Source organism: Pogona vitticeps, chromosome 1 (genome assembly GCF_051106095.1).
Source record: "Pogona vitticeps strain Pit_001003342236 chromosome 1, PviZW2.1, whole genome shotgun sequence".
NCBI classification, from domain to species: Eukaryota; Metazoa; Chordata; class Lepidosauria; order Squamata; family Agamidae; genus Pogona; species Pogona vitticeps.
The window spans coordinates 271797131-271814820 of NC_135783.1; the positions used below are offsets into that span (position 1 = coordinate 271797131).

Here is a 17690-nt window from a genome sequence, read left to right on the forward strand (position 1 = left end):
GATAAATATCACACTGAACACTGACTCTGATTGAAGAGATGTCTTAATCAAAGTGGAATTTCTCCAAACCTGTGCAAATCTCAATTTGGATTCTCCTGAAGATTAATTAGTAATTTTGATTTGGAAGGGCACAGTGTGACTCGAAACTCTGATACTTTTTTCCATGTTCTCCATATACAGTAAATACCAGCATTGAGAGAGGGATAACGTTTTGTGACTGACAACACTAGATTCTATTACTGTTATGTGATATCAATTCATTTCTAATTTAGGATGTCTTTATGAATTAATGGCCTCCAAAATGTCCTGTCTTCAACAGCTCTTGTAAACAAAAAACAAGGCTTCCTTTATTAAGTCAATCCAACTAATGTTCAACTTTTAGTGAGAGTTCAGACTTCATTATATTGAAATTGTCTCTAGTTTCTTCAGAGGCACCCTTTTGATTTCCTGGTTCAGGTCTCTATTTGGACTGATAACTACACTGAGGTATAAAAAAATCAACTATTTTGATTTCTTTGTGTCACGTATTAGTGACATAATTCTTCTGCAATCATTTGTTATTTGGCTTGCACACTAGCTCCAAAATTCAGATTTGGATTTCTAAATTATAGCCTTTCAGATTCAGAATGTTGAATTTTAAAAAATCAGAATTTCCAGATATGTGGAATTCCATTATACTCAATATGAATACTACATAGCCACTATTTCCCCCTTTTAAAAAATGCCAGCAGGCAAAACAGTTTTAAAGGACTTCCCAGTGTCCTCTGACACCTTCCCAATGATTGTGCCAGATAAAAGGGGTGTGGACCAACAGCCAGCAGTGCTTAGCTATTTGGAAACGTAATGGAAATACTGATGGAACTATGAAGAATGGGAATGCCAGCACTGGGGAAGCAGAGGACAGGTCACACTGGGTAGTGGGCAAATACCCTGGGCAGTACTGGCAGGCAGATTGGTGCAGCAGATAGTCTGTGGTGAGTAGGAACTGTACCAACAGCACGGGGCAGAGCACAGTTGAGTGAGTGAGCCCAATCTTGGAGCAGCAGTTGGAAGAATGAAAGAGGAGGGGGCAGCAGACTGAAGCATGGCATACCTAGTACAGTAGCAGAGTGTGCCATTTCTCCTTCTTGAAGGAGACTTAATGGAAGCCCAGAAAAGGTAGGTTGACCTTAAGGAATGTACAGTGGTGCCTCGCATAGCGAGGTTAATCCGTTCCGGATTAACCCTCGCTATGTGAAAACATTGCTAAACGGAACATAAAAACCCGTTGGAACGCATTAAACATCCAATGGGCCCTAAACTTACCGTTCAGCGAAGTTTCCTCCATAGCGGCAGCCATTTTCGCACCCTCAGTAAGCGAGGGGAGGGCGCGAAAACGCTGCACGCGGCCATTTCGGGCGTCCGGTGGCCATTTTAGAACCGCCGAACAGCTGATCCACGGGCATCGCAAAGCGAAGATCGGTAAGCGAAACGCTTACCGATCGTCGCTATGCGAGTTTTGCCCATTGGAACGATCAGTATGCCTCCGCATTAGCGATCCTGAAAAGGGGATCGCTATGCGGATTCGTCGTTGTACGGTGCGCTCGTTAAGCGAGGCACCACTGTAATTTTTCCCACAGATCCTGGTTCTAGGTGTGAGCAGTGTGGTCTGACAATGTCCCTTGCCTGAGAGAACACACTGTCATTGGGCACACTAGTTGGTGGGCAAGACAGCAATCCCACTGGCACCTTTGTCAGAACTCCTCAGACAGAATCCTTCTCAGCCCAATAAGATGACGGATCAGTGTCTTTTGGCTTGCAGGGCTTTGACATGCCAACTCTTCCCTTGCCTTCCTCTGGGGTGATGTCTCTGGAGGATAGGCCCCTACCTTCTGCTGCAGCGGGTGCAGGCAGGATTCTTGCAGCCCTCCCCAAGTGCCTACAGTACTTCTTCTACCATAGCCAAATTTCATACTGCCTGCAGATTCTACATAAAGAACAGGACCTGATTCTGCTACAACAGAAGACAAATCCTTCAAATGAAAACACCTCTCTCTCTCTCTCTCTCTCTCTCTCTCACACACACACACACACACACACACAGAGAGAGACAGAGAGAGAGAGAGAGAGAGAGAGAGAGAGAGAGAGAGAGAGAATTTATTAACTTAATAGATATGTCTCTATATAAGAAAATCTTATTCCCCTGCCTCATATACCACAAAGGGTCCTAAACCTAACAGAATATTTCCTTTTTGATTTGCAACATATCAGTAAATGAATCTACTAATCCTAAATCTTATTCTGAAGTATATTACATTATTAATATACAATGACATGTAGAGAATGTAAATATAAGTTGAGGGTTCAGAAAAGGACACACAGAAAACTGCTGCAGTTCAGGATTGCACCAGAGCATATCCTCACAGCAAACACTCAGGGTGTTTATAAGCCTCTATGCCCACCTTTCATTTGGAAAGAATAAATATGAAAAAAAAATACCTTCTGGTGCCTGTCCCTGCTTCTAAATTTCATTGGTGCAGACAGATATAATTTATAGATTTTGCTCTTGCCCCGGCCCTCCTCCCTTGGGTAAACCCAAGGCAATCCCAGCCAGGAGACACTGAGTTCTCTGCCCCCACTACCCTTGGTGCCATAGTGTCTTTAAAGTTTCATTTCTCGAGAAGTTACTACCAGTTGCCTGAGAAATAGGTTTCACTTTCACTTCTTTCTTTAGCAAGCAGAAATGTAGCCCTTCACTTTCTAATCTATAGAAGTAAATGGGACTCTTGCATATTAGGGATTATAATTACAGATATTTGAGACTATTATATTCATATTTGGATATATTTGGAACTATCCAAATATGCAATTATTTAGTGAATTCTGAATATTTCCTAACCCAAATGCACACCCCTATTTTTGTCTTATTAATGTTCAGCTGTAATCTTGATTTGCAATTTATTCATTAACCTTCTTCAATAGCCATTTCAGGTTGTTGTTGCTGTTTACCAGTAATATGGTTTCATTTGCCTATCTAGAATTATAGCCATTTCTTCTACCAGTTCTTGCTCCTTCTTAAACTAACGTTAATCCAAGATTTTGCATGTTATGTTCCCCGTATGAATTGAACTGATAGGGTGATGAAATGCACCCTGACCAGAAACTATTGTGTTTCTCTGTTATTGTGTTTCTCTGTTATGTCCTAACAGCAGACTTTTGTTCAGAACATAGTTTACATATCAGGATTATTTATTTATTTGTTTGTTTGTTTGTTTGTTTGTTTGTTTGTTTTGTTTTGTTTTGTTTTGTTTTGTTTTGTTTTGTTTATATTCCATCCACTCTGCCCAAAGGTCTCTGGGTGGCTTACAACAATTAAAATACAATAAAAAGATAAAACAACTAAAATACAATTAAAATAGATACTCTAAAAATTGCCATCAGGACCCACAGTTGATATTATTTCAATTAAAAGCCTTCTGGAAGAGGAAGGTTTTGACCTGGCACCGAAATGTCATCAGCGTCGACACCAGACTAATCTCAATTGGGATGGCGTTCCATAGTCTGGGGGCAGCTGCCAAAAAGGCCCTTTGTCTACAAGCCATCCCTCTTACCTCCTTGAGGGACGGCTCTTTCAAAAGGGCCCCCTGGCTAGATCTTAACTGCCAGGTAGGCTCATATGGAAGGAGGCGGTTCTTCAGGTATCCAGGGCCCAAGCTGTTAAGGGCTTTATATATCAAAACAAGCACTATAATAAAATGCTTCAGCTAGTCTATTTCCTCAGCCTTCCCCAGCTAATGGTTTTACCAGAACATTCTGATCCTAGTGCATTGAAGGAAGGAGGGATCTACTTTTTAGCACCGTTTGCTAATTTTCTCTTCCAAGTATGTGGATTTTAACATTGCTTTTGGAGAGCCTGTGGTACTTGGAAGAGATTGACATTAAATCTTCGCATTGAAAACAGAGGATGTTCCCTTTTTTACAAAATCAGATTTTATTGGCATGGCATGCAGTCCTGCTACATCTGTTTGCCTGAAAGATGGGAGCCTAGGAGGTTAATGTCCTTCTAAATTTTATCCAGTTCTGACTAGCAAGAATTGATGGGTCAGCTCTTCAGTTGGTTTCATTGATTCAATAGGTCTACTCTAGTTGAAATATACCACTGGATTTCAGCTGTTGAGAGAGCTGTAACTAGTGAAAAAATGTTAAAAAAAAAACTTTTGTAGGGTGAAGGGTTCCCCCCTCATACTACTAATAAATAATATACATAAAGCTGCCTTTTAGCTATTGTCAACTGCGTTTCCTGAAGAACAATTGATCCTCCAATACAGGTATCTTTTCCTTTATTTACCATATTTCTAAAAATGTTAACACTGAATATTTTTAAAATGAGCCATGATATTAGCGCTAGACTATGTCATACTTTATTTACTTCATTATTGTTTGTTTTTAAGGTGTATGAAAATGGGAAAGACACTGGCGAGACTCTTGTTTACATCAGTAGGAAGGAGATGGAAAGCAGTTGCGGGAGTCAATCCAATGCTGTGCTGGAAAGGGTATGTTTTTAGACTATATTTTTCAAATGTACAGTATGTTATCAATTTTTAAAAATATATATATTGAATTAAGTAGCAGAGATATTTTGGCCCTTATACCATAGTTTCTCTATACATTTTTAAGATTTATTCTCTTTTTGAAGAAGTTTGCCTTGCATGAATTCACAGCTTCTTTATACTCAAACACAGAAAAAAGATATGGGAGAGAAATTAATTTGGTTCACATTTCAGTGAAAACTTAACCATCTGAGCATAAATGCAGATCATGTTGATGTTGAAATCTGTACATTTCAAAAATTTGCAATGCATTCTTCAGGCATCCTTCAGTATCAAAAGATTATGGTAACGTGCTCTGTATGGAGGACTTGGAACAGCGTCTTGTGTAGCTGAGGAGGCCAATTCGAGAGTGACAATCTCTTCCACACTGAAGACAAATCCAATCTGTCCTCTGTCCAGCTCCCTGATTTTGCTGCTTTCGTAACTGCCTCTTTGCCTCGGCCTGCTGGACAAGGGTCTCTTCAAACTGGGAGAGGCCATGATGCACCGCATGCCTCCAGGCTGAGCGCTCAGATGTCAGGGTTTCCCATCTGTTGAGGTCCATTCCTAAGGTCTTCAGATCCTGCTTGCAGATATCCTTGTATCGCAACTGTGGTCTCCCTCTGGGGCGATTTCCCTGCACTAATTCTCCATACAGGAGATCTTTTGGAATCCAACCATCAGCCATTCTCACGACAGGCCCAAGCCAACGTAGACGTCGCTGTTTCAGTAATGTATATATGCTAAAAATCCAGCTCGTTCTTGCAATGCAGCTGACAAACAAAACCCACAGACATCATAATGGTGCACCCAAACTTACTTTAATTAGTGGGGGCTATACGTGTACCCCTGGAGGCAAAAGTGATGAAATGAAGGCTGTCCTACTTTGGGCACATCATGACAAAGCAAGATTCTCTAGATGAGACAATAATGCTGAGAAAGGTTGAAGGTATCATGGAAAAGGAAGACCAAATATGAGATGCCTTGAGTTTACAAGAGCTGAACAGGGCTGTTAACAACAGGACATTTTGGAGATCACTCCTTCATAGGATCTCCATGAGTTGGAGGCAATTTGATGGCACATACCACCAAATATGTGTATTTGCCAAATGTGCACAAAATTACGTATATTTGAGGAAATGCACACTAACAGCGATGTAGGAAAAAAGTAATTTAATGTAGAATTGGGATGAATTTAGTATTGGAAAAATTAAAACCTCATAAGATCAAAAGATTTTCCCCACTACATTATTGTCATTATTGTACTGCAGTACATCTTACCATATCAGTTCCAAACTGATTATGTGTGCAGTGTGATACAGAAAGTTCTGCTGGGTTTATGTATGGAAATTCTAGATCCAAGTCCATGCTTAACCTGGAAACTGACTCAGTGACCTTGGGCAATTCCGAATCTCTGAGCCAGACCTACCTTCATAGACATGTCAGAAGTACAAAATGGAGGTAGACTAATCATGAATATTATGTGCAAGATGATTTGACAGGAAGAAAGTGTTAAAAATGAAAAAAAAAAACACCAAAGTGTCCTGTTGTGGATTTTTCTTGTACAAGTAATATTGTGCTGCTGGACAACATGTATGTTGAGCAGCAAATTGTGTAACTGGCACATTGCCAAATAGTGCAGCCACTCTTGCTGTCTTAGTGGCACCTTTGAAATCCCCAACGGGCTCATAGGATGGTGCAGCTGAAATATTCAAAGCACTTCACATGCATATTCGCTGTAATCCTTAAGTAACCCATTTTATGAGAATGCTAATATGGAGCTGAAGGAATTATGACTAAGCTTTTAGTATGTTCATGTTTGAGGTGAAGATATCACTTATCAAACTTTAGCTACTTTCCTGTTCCCTGATATTTTCTACTTTTCTGTAAGAGGAAATCAGAAGAATTCTACCCAAACAGATTGATTACCAATACTGGTGTGTTGCAAGTGATAACTATGAGATATTGAGAGCAGACCTGCTCAAAGGTATTAATGCTTGATATAGAGTAATATCATCAGTCATTTGTTAGATATATTGTGACTTTTTTCCTGACTGCAGTGAACACTTTTGATTATCGAAACACTTCCACTTCAATGGGTTTCTTAGTGAGAAGAGCAGATTATTTTACTGTAGTTTTTTCTTTTGTGTATGGTCCCACCAGGAGCTAGTAATACTGAGGAGGTACTGCCAGTATTAAAAATACTGTCACAATACAGTCATTTATATGAGGCTGTGTGATATGCTCAGTTGTAGAAGCTGGCAAAGGAGAAGAGAGTATGAATCAATCTGCTGGAAAGAACTTTTGTAGTCAGAGAACGGTGACAAATAGGGGAGTGTGTAGAAGTGACTCTAGTTAGAGCCATTATTACAATACCTTGAAATGGCAAATTGACCACAGAATATGTGGTATGGGAGCAACTGTGGTGTGGGAGCAATTGCTCTGTAACAGATCCCTGTGACTTATTAAAAGGGGAATGAAAATTGGGAAAAACTCTACAGATCCAATGAAATTAGGTTGGGTTGAGAGCTATCCCCTTGGTAGTTAAATTGCCTTCTAAATATAACTGCTTGGGGTGGTAAGGGGTTTTGAACAGTTTCTGCCATGCCCCTGTAATATATTCTTACGGGGCTGAAATTGTTAAATGAGTCTTGTCTTATTCTTGTTCAGTTATTGATCACCTATGGCTTGGCAGAAGGATGGAGGGAAACACAGCCCTTGTCAAGCCTCAACAAGCTCAGTAAAAACACTAACAAAATGTAGCTCCAAATGTGGACTGGGAAAACATAACCTTTATCAAGAGAGCTGTTACAGTATGTAGAAGCTAACTGCTTGTTCTGTACAACTGTCACATCTGCTTTCAGTCTGTGTGCCAAAGGGTCAGAGCTCAACCATAATCCTGTTGCACCCCCTGCTGGTTAAAAGCCTGTGCTCATTTTGTTACTTTACACTGAGATAAACATTGCAGTCATTTCACACTTCTTTTAACATTCTATATGAATTTAATTATCGTTTGTTTGGACATCACTGGTTATGGAGTACAAACAATTTATTACAGATGTTCCCATCTCTTTCTTTTTTCTTTTCTTTTCTTTTCTTTTCTTTTCTTTTCTTTTCTTTCTTTCTTTCTTTCTTTCTTTCTTTCTTTCTTTCTTTCTTTCTTTCTTTCTTTCTTTCTTTCTTTCTTTCTTTCTTTCTTTTTGTGTCTTCCACTGCCAGGTACAGCATATAATTCACCAAAGACTCCAGAGTTTGGCAGATTTCAGACCATCGGGTCTGAGTCGCTTCCCCACTCAGCTTTTTGATGAGACTGGGAAAGAAATTAAAAATCCATTTTTATTGCAGAATGAGCAAAAGATTTGGGTTTCTTATGGTGAAGATTACAGGTAGGAGCAAAGTGTTTTAGCTCGATGACTGTCAGCAATCTTGCTGTTGTCAAACTGCTGTACAGTGGAAGTTTGATAACCTCCAGGTAAAACCCCTTTTATTTTTATGGTAAATTCCGACAAAATTTCAGAGGCCTTGTTTGAGGCAGTACTGTTTGTGGAATATGACATCTCTGTCTCTGACTTACTGTCTTAATGCCTTGTCATAGTTCTTGATGTCTGCCTGTCAGCACAGCAAGAGAGATTTTTTCATGTCTGAATAGTCACCTTAATGATAGCAGATGGAAACACCACAGGAGGTCCAAGCCCATCACACTGTCATTGTCACGGACTGCCCTGACCTGCTTCCACTCCTCTATTTTTTTTGGTCCCTTTTTAAAGGAGAAATGGATGGTAATTGAAAAGGATCTTAAGCAAGATTTATGAAGCTGTAGACAACATGATTCCGTACTGTCCCTCTGTGTTTTCAAATATAAAGTCTTAACCTTTTAAGCACCAGTGCTGGTAGAAAGAAAAATAAATAAACTGGTAAAACTTGTAAACTCTGATCATCTCAAGTTAAAAATAGCAAGTATTTAGGCTATGCAAGTATTTAGGTTAATTTATTTGCAGCATTTCTGGAAACCTGGGTAGTGTGTGTCTGAAGCATTACATGCAATTATTACTATAACTGACAAGGGGGGAAAGATAAATTTCAGAGTTACTTTTAGGGTAGTGTAGTATAACTGATGTGAATTATTAAAAGAATTAGCACCTCTATCCATGAAAGCCTGCACAGGTATCAATAAAACCTACTTCTTCACATTTATAATATAGATGTATTTGCAAGATATGTTTGCATTTATTTGTTAATTTGCAATTCAGCAATGTTCCTACACTTATAGTTTTGCTATTTTGTAATTATGTTTTGTTTATGTTATTAATATATAACTCCACTCTTCAGTGCAAAAATTGTTTCATATTTTTAATGCTAGTCTCTCATTTTCTAGACTGAAAGACTAGATGAAATGTTACCTAGGCTTATGTTCTTTAAATGTTTCATTAACATTTTGATGGTAAAAATACCAGACATTTTATATACATTTGCAGAAATGTGTAGGATCAGAGTGTAATTGCTCATTGATTTGTTTTACTTACTATAATGCAGCACAATCCTATGCCTATTTCTTAAGTCCCATTCTTTTCATTGACGATTATACCCAAGTAAGGGTGCAGAGAAATGTAGCCTTATTCACAGTCAAAACCTAGAAGTATATTTTCATGAGTAACATGAAAAGTAGAAGTGTGGTAATCTTTCATATTGCATTTAAAATCTAAGGAGTCATATGTTTTAAAATTCAAGCAATTAGACATTTAATCTTGAAATCTACTGTGGAATTTCTTGCAGTGTAATATTCTGAGAACAAGATTTAGGGTGTGCTTTTGTTCATATATTTCACAGAAGTCTTGCTAGGGATTCATTTTTCAAAGCCTCCTTTCTGGCAACAGAATTGTGTTGTGGCTAGATTCATAGCTGTATACTTTGCGTTTGTGGTTGTTCGCAAAATGAAAGCTGTTCTCAAAGGATGTGTCTTCCATTATTATTTTGAGAGTGGTTGTGCCAACCAAGAAAACTGCTTGTGTTTGGAGTGTATTATGGATTATACTTTATTCTCTTTAAAATGTATCCTTTGTGTTTTTGTGTTCTTTTATTTCCAGTTCAGTTGTAGTATATTATTACTGTACTGTTATCAGATCATTTTAGTTAAGAAATATCATTACTGTGCCCTGTCAAAAGACTGGGATCCAAAATGTCACTTTTTATATTGCAAAGTAAATCTCTGACATGAAAAAAAGTCATTAACTCATTTTTTTTAAAGAAGTTTGTTTCCATCTCATTTTTAAAATAGTTTGTATTACTTTTATTATTTTCAAACTACTTTCTAGCATTACATCTTATAAGAAATAAACTGGTTTAATACAGTATTTCCTGTTTTTTTGGGATGGCCAGTGGCATTTTTCTGTTTGACATTTTGGTGGGCACATACTCAATAAACTGTGTGTAACTTCATATAGCCATGATAAAAGAATTGGAGAGTAGTAAGCTTAGGTATACCTCATATCCTAACAGAACAAAATGAATGTAACCTTCTGATGTATTATTTAGAACAACACCTGCATTCGTAGAGAGAGAGAGGGAGAAAGAGAAATAGGAAGAGAGAAATTACTTTATTAGTGAATTTATTTTCATTTATCCTAGTACAAAACCATAATAAGGTTTGTGATTGAGCAGTTTTGTCCTTTTTGGTCTGGAATCTAGCTCATTGTTGAAACTGGCAATCTGCATATTTTTGTGAAAAGTAGGAAAGGGCTAATTTGTGGAACATTGTCAATGTCAGTTTCCTTTGTTGGGTCTCTTAAAATAACCATACATGATTAAGCATTTAAAATTTCAATAAGCAATGATTACTGGGTTTGAGTTGCTATGTCCTTTATCATGTTTAAAGTGCTTTAAGATGTAGATTAGAAAAGTGTTTGTGTGTAGTTATATGCTTCACATTTAAACACAGATTTAGAACAACACTTATTCTTAGGAAGAGTGTCTGTCACTCTGTTTTCCTTGTGAGAACAGACCTCCTTTTTGGAAATGTCCTAGTGAACAAGTAATCTCCTGAACATACCTGCAGTTGAAATGATAACTTATTCCAAGCCGTTTTAACCAACATGAACTTAAAGCTGTCCTCTGAAGCCGCTTTGCAAATTAATCTCAACAATATTAATCTTGGTTTATTGCTTTATTTCGAGTTAGTATTTTATAGACATTGCAGTATGAAAGAACCACAGAGGCAGAAGAAGAAATAAATGTGCTGCTCAGAAAAAGATATTGTAACTGTACACAAAGCACAATCAAAGACAGAATGCCTGAAAGTGGAAGGAAAATGACTGAACATTTTTATTTTGAATCTATATTTTCATTCAAGTTTTATCAAAATAAAAAAGCAATTATAAGGAGAAATGAACATAACCCTATTCTAAAATATGTATTAGTAAAATATCTTTATTAGGCCAACCAAAAGACACAAAAATGTATAAGCTTTCAGGATTTCCATTTATCTTTATTAGGTATGATCTCATGAAAAACAGGTTGAAAATAATTGGGTTAGGCAATATTTACACCTGAAATTCATGCAAAGCCACCTCAGATTGGTGTATTGCCTGTAAAAGCTAATTTGGGTGTCTGCTGACTGTTCATCCCATTCCATTTCAAGATTGTGTTCACCTCATTCCATTTTATGATGTGATTACACACTATTAAAAGAGAACCTCTGTTATTTGAACACTGCTATATAAGGGCTGTTACATGTATATTTGAAGCTGTGTTCTAGCCTTGATTTCTGGGCACAGCTTTCTTTACATATCTGTTTGCTAGCAACTGTTACATAGATTACAATAAGTGTGCTCTCTTTTTCCCCAGCAAAGATTTTCACATTTTTAAATTATCCCAATGGTAATATTATTCCTATAGGAGAATTACTCTTATAAGGTCTTCTAGATCACTGGTTCTTAACCTTGGGTTACTCAGGAGTTTTGGACTGCAACTCCCAGAAGCCTTCACCACCAGCTGTCCTGACTGGGGTTTCTGGGAGTTGCAGTTCAAAAGCATATGAGTAACAAAGGTTAAGAACCACTGTTCTAGATCAGTGGTTCTTAACCTTTGTTACTCAGATGCTTTTGAACTGCATCTCCCAGAAACCCCAGTCAGCACAGTTGGTGGTGAAGGCTTCTGGGAGTTGCAGTCCAAAACTCCCGAGTAACCCAAGGTTAAGAACGAGTGTTCTAGATATTAGGGACTTAAGAAAAAGCATGCTGGAGCCAATCAAAGGCTGATCTAGCAGAGTGTTCTTTTCACATAGTGGCCAGTCAGTGAGCTGTAGGGAGCCTACCATCAGGAAATCAGTTCAATCTCCACCTTCTGTCTCCTATTGTCCAGCAATTGATATGCTGATATACTGCCCCTGATTTTGCAGGTGATACATAGTCATCATGACTAAGTAGCCCAGGATGAGCTTAACTTGCATTAATTTATCCTATCCCTTGTGCTGGTAGATTGCAAAACCCATCAGTCCTAACCACCATAGTTAATAGTAAGGAATGCCAGTTGCAGACAAACAGTACTTTCTAATTTGCAGGATTTCTTTTAAACTGTCCAGCTCAATAATACTTGCTTTGACCTGTTGTATTTTACAAGGCAGAAAGAGATTCCACTGCAATTTGTCTTGAGTGGGGCATTTCAAGTCAGAACCACAGTGAATCTGTTCTGATCTATTTAATCTCCTCTGTGCACAACTTGCCTGTGCTTGCCGGGTTGACAGAGTGAGATAGGCCGTTGAGGCTGGTCATTAGAGCAAGTGGAGCACTGCCCAACTTCAAGCTACTCCCAGTTAGCTTAATCCTCAGGCCCAGTTTGTGCTGGAGGCGGTTTAAAGGAGACAACTAGAGTCAAAATATAACTGCTCCTAAATGTGATTTCTCATGTGTGTCTGCAAACAGTCTCTTTGCTCTCATGGACTCAGTTGCCAATCTATTCAGATGCCGGCCAAAATGCTTTTCCACAGAGGTCTCCCATCCCATAGTTCTGGCAATCACAATTACTCCCTGTCACCAGATCAAAAATAATGAAATCAGTTGGATGTTAATTTTATCCCGAGGGCAATCTTTTGGTCACTGTTTGAGGCATACATGTAGACAGGAATTAAGCATGTCCTCATTTTTCTTCTTGCTCATGGAGAAAGAGAGATGCTGCAAAACATTATTGTGCCTTATGCCCCACCAACCATGGTATGTACCAGGTGCAACTGGGGATAGGCAGACAGGATCTGCAGTGCTGCAGAAGTGTTGGCACTAAGTTCTCCTATCTTACCTTGTTGCTGCTGAGAGGAGTATTTTTTTCAGTTTTCAGCGGTATGAACATGACTCTACGAGGGGGCGCTGATAAGTACTGAGTATTTCCCAGAAAAATATGAGCTAGGAAGCTGTAACTGCCACACTATTCTACATATTCCCCCAGGAGGTCAATGCACTTGCGACATCTGTCCTGCAGCTTTTTAAGTGCCTGCAAATAAAATTCTTCCTACTGCTGGTGTAACCACTCATTTGCAGCATTAGTTGCCTCCAGAACACTCCCAAATCATTGTCCCTTTAGGTGTTTTTTAAGTTTGGGGAACAGATAATAGTCAGAGGGAGCCAGATTGCGAGAATAGGGTGGATGGGGCATCACTTGAAAGCCTAAGGATGTCAGTTTTGCCATTGTTTCACCTGCAGTATGTGAGGAGGTATTGGCATGCAACAGGATGACACATTTGGGGAGCTTTTCTCAACATTTTCCCTAGATGTTTTGCCTCAACTTCATCAAAAAAGCACAGTAATATTTTGCATTGGTGGTGGAACCCTGTTGGAGGTAGTACACCAGCAGAACTCCATAGGGCAGCCATTTTGCGATTGCTGCCTTCCAAAGCATGGGTCTGGAAAACAGCGGGAAGCCATTTTGCGAGCCGATGATCAGCTGTAAAGATCGTCGTCTTGTGAATAAACGGTCTGCGAAGCACAGACCAAATCATCGTGGAGCAAAAATCGCCCATTGGAAACATCGTTTTGCGATCGCAAAAAGTCATTGTCAAGCGATTTCATCATTTAGCGGGGTAAGCGTCTAGTGGGGCATCACTGTACTATATATACGCAAGTATAAACCAAGTTTTTCAGCACTTTTTTTTTTTTTTTTGCTGAAAAAGCACCCCCTCAGCTTATACTTGAGTCAGTGTCAAAATTACAGGTTACTCAAGGCACTTGCCCCTCTAGGACCGCCCTCTTCTTTTCAGGCATTTGAGCAAGAAGGAGAGTGGCTGCATGGCTGTGATTTCCGGCTGGGTTGAAGGGTGATCGAGCTTCTAGGACGGAAAGGCAGGAATGGCTCCCTCCCTGGGCTGAGTCTAATTGTTTTCCTTTCCTACATTTATATTTATCAACTGTTTAAGTAATTGTTGTATTTCTTATATATTTTTTGTTAACTTGAGTTGTTAGAGTCCCGAGCGCAGGGGAAACTGGTGGCGCGGGTATTCCCGTTGCTGTGCCTAGGCATGAGAGGGTTTTTTAAAAAACAAAAAAATAAAAAGAGGAAACAGTAGTGTTGTAGCAATTTACACTAAAAATAATAAGATTATACAGACTGGTTGGGGTGATTGCGGTTTACTTATTTCCGTTTCCCTACAGGTGGATTGGCTTTGTTTGTGCGATTTCTTATTTCTCTCCATTTGCTGCCATTTCCGACTCCCCTCCTTTCTGGCATTACTTGGTTTTGGCGCCGTTTTAGTTCACCGTCTGTTGCCGTTCCCCCCTCCCCAGTTTTGCTTGGATTCAGGGGTACTTCAGTTTTTCCTCTGTTGTTGCTGCACCACCACCACCACCACCACCACCTTTCTGGCTTGGCTTGGCTTTGGTGGCAAGTTAGTTTTCATCTTTTGTTGCCTCATTTTGCTCTGTCCTTGTTTGTTGGATGGCATTTTAGTTCATGCTCAGAAGGGTAGTATCTTCAAAAACATGTAACCTATTGATGGCTCAGTTAATGTAATTTTATTGGTATCTATTTTTATTTTTGAAATGTAACAGTAGCTGCTGCATTTTCCACCCTTGGCTTATACTCGAGTCAATAAGTTTTTCCAGTTTTTTGTGATAAATCTGGGTGCCTCGTCTTCTATTCGGTTCAGCTTATACTCGAGTATATACGGCAGTTGATTACTGTATTGCACCATTGAATACAGACAGATTGGCCAACACACCCTGCAATTTATAGCTTCCTAGCTCAATTTTTTCTGGGGAAAGCTCAATACTTATCAGCACCCCCTTAAGTTGATCTTAATTAACTTATTGTTATATTTGATCTTTTGTAGATCACCAAGAACCTGGTTATAGTTCTATTTTGCCTTTTATTTTGTTTTCAACAGTTGTTTCAGCCTGGAGATGAGCTACTAGTTCAGCAATAATTCAATTTCCTTGATGTCCATAAAGATAACACACTTGCTGTGGTGACAATGAATTCCCAAAGTGAAAGCACCTGAACTTCAGAAAGGTGCTAGCTCCTAGATCACTGTATTTTTAAACATGAAATGGAAAACCAGAAACTTCAATGTCTTGTTGCTGAATTCATTCTTAACAACTTCAGCTCTTACAAGCTGTGTTTTATATTCATGTAATTACTGCGTTTGCAGCTGTTTGATTTCTTCTCCTCTCCCCCCAGAGGTCATCTTTGATGATGTTTCCATTTTTCAGGTCTCCTTTAAATCCTGTTCTGAGCTTGACCTTTGACAGAGTGACAGCAGCTGAAAAGAATGGCATCACAGTTATTTATAAAACACTTCTGGATCCCACTGTTGAATTGCTGCCTGGACGCGACAAGTACATTATCTATTTTTTTATTTGAGGGGGCTTTTTGATCCACAAGAAATAAGATGAGGGAATGGGAAAACAAGATTAAAATGTTGAGATAGTTTGCAACTTTTGTTGTAAATATGACATGGAAATAGTGACAATGGCTTGCTATGTACCATAGAAACAGATGCCAACTTCATGTGACTAGAAAAATAAATTCAGCAGATCTTCAAATAAAAATATAAATGCTTTAGACATGAGACTATGGCACTCTCCTGCTGATATTTTGTGACTAATTTGAATATGGAACAATACGTTTCTAACACTAAAGCTGTGGGCCGTACACCCAGTAAGCTGGAAGCAAGGTCCTGTGAATTCTGTTTTGATACTAATTTTAGATGAATTGATAGTGATTTTGATATTGATTGAAAATCAAATTAAATTTATTTTAAATAAATTGATTTAAAATTTTAATATTTATCTTAATTCAGTTGAAGCAGCAATTTGAAACAACTAAATGAGTAACTGCCCAAAACATCATGTAACTTGCAACAAATTGTGCATAATTACACTTACATGAGCTTGGATCCAAATACTTGTTTTACACACATAGTCTGCTACAATTAAAACATCTTCTCTTCAGTAGGACCCCTGTCCTATGCAACAAATGTTTAACAGAACTGCAGTTATTTTAAAGTCAGCACTACACTCTTGCTTACTATTCTTCAATTGGGTAAGTAAGGGAAAAAATCTGCATACTTTGCCCCTAATTTATCCCAGGCAATTGCTGGAGCCAGAGAAACACAGAGTTCACCTCACAAGATGGACATTCCTTCCAGTTCCCCCCTGAGTCTCCTGTGTCCCCATCTATTCTTGAACTCCAAAGAACCATCCAGAATAGATAAGGCATAGGAGGATTGTAATATGAGTGGAAATTCAGGTGGAATTCAGAGAAATAAATCCATTTCATAAATCCATTTCCAAATCCAAACTAGAGTTGACCTATAGAGTCAGCAGGACTTGCACAGTTGTTGACTTAATTGTTCATAGCTGGTTAAATGGGTCTACCCTAGCTGAAACTAGTAGCTGGATTTAGGCCCTTGGGCCTTTGTGGTCAGGCTTCGGTTTCAGCATTCCTGCAAGAGGTATTGACAGCAAAATGTTTGGTAGATTTTATAATATGTTAAAGAAGAAACAATAGAGCAATTCTCAAATAACTATCACTTTTTAATGATTATTTTCAGCTGGGAACCTTGTGGTGGATTTCCACGGAATTTTGAATTTACAAATCATCAGGAACATCAAATATTGGAAACTGTGGAGCTAGATAGCCATTTTATACAATATAAGGTGAGCACTGAGTGAAATCTGAGGAAAGGAAATATTTCTGTCCTCCAGGAAATCTTTTTAAAAAGAGATTTGTAACCACTAATAGAATATAGCAATTTTAAAAACTAATGAAATTTGCATATTATGTAAAATAGTTCAGTGCAGATTGGATAGTTATCTCTATTAACATGAGTATTCACACTCTCTGCTTCTACCATTATCTCTCAGTGTTTAAAGGCAGGTAGAAGAATTTGTGTCTTAACAGTGGTGATTTCCAGATTTTGAAAATTCCACATCCCATTATCCCAAAGTTTTTTGCAGGATCAAAAGGTTTTGCAGGACCAAAAGGGACCATAGGAACTGGGGGTAGAGGAAACTTTGTATTAACAATATACTTTTGGAAACACAAATAGTGATCGTTGCCTGGAAAGAATCTAATGCAATAATGTATGATATTGAACTGCATGTGTAATTCCTCCTAAAATCTCTACAGTTCTCAGGCCATCACAGATGGTGCCGTTTCATGTCAATAGAAGGAAAACAGAATGCAAAATACATTTTTTGGGGGTCAGGAAAGTGGATCTCTCACTGCTATTGCAACCTGCACTATCACAAAGACCAAGTACAAAATACTTGTTTAAAGAGATAAACAGTGATGGGATAATTGGTAATGAGGTTCCACTAGTATCTCCTCTTCAAGTATATGATATCACTTGATGCCTACAAGTGAAATTTACTGTGTAATTGTATTTAAACAGTATTTGCTTTTAAACCAACCACCGCTATTTAGTAGCTATGTGAATTGAGCATTTATTTGATTTTTCAGGATAGTTATCTACCCAGAAAAGTGACATTTCAATATAGAATTCTGTTTTGATCATAATGAGAGAGGAAAAAAATAATTAGTACTAATTTAGTGCAGGATAAAAATGTAGCAAGAGACAGTCAAGCTTTCAAATCTAAAAATATCTTCAAAAGATGCATCAATTGCATATCTAGATATAAA

The 17690-nt window shown here is 38.4% G+C and overlaps 1 protein-coding gene across 6 annotated transcripts in view; it reads left to right on the forward strand.

Annotated features, from left to right (window-relative positions):
• Positions 1–17690, forward strand: part of DCDC1 (doublecortin domain containing 1) — a 443661-nt gene that overhangs the window by 236334 nt on the left and 189637 nt on the right. For all 6 annotated transcript variants that reach the window (XM_072985843.2, XM_078384021.1, XM_072985844.2 and 3 more), the window contains 4 exons: positions 4431–4532; positions 7788–7954; positions 15257–15382; positions 16600–16705. In XM_072985843.2, the coding sequence (XP_072841944.2) occupies positions 4431–4532; positions 7788–7954; positions 15257–15382; positions 16600–16705 (501 nt within the window). The remainder of the gene's footprint in view (positions 1–4430; positions 4533–7787; positions 7955–15256; positions 15383–16599; positions 16706–17690) is intronic.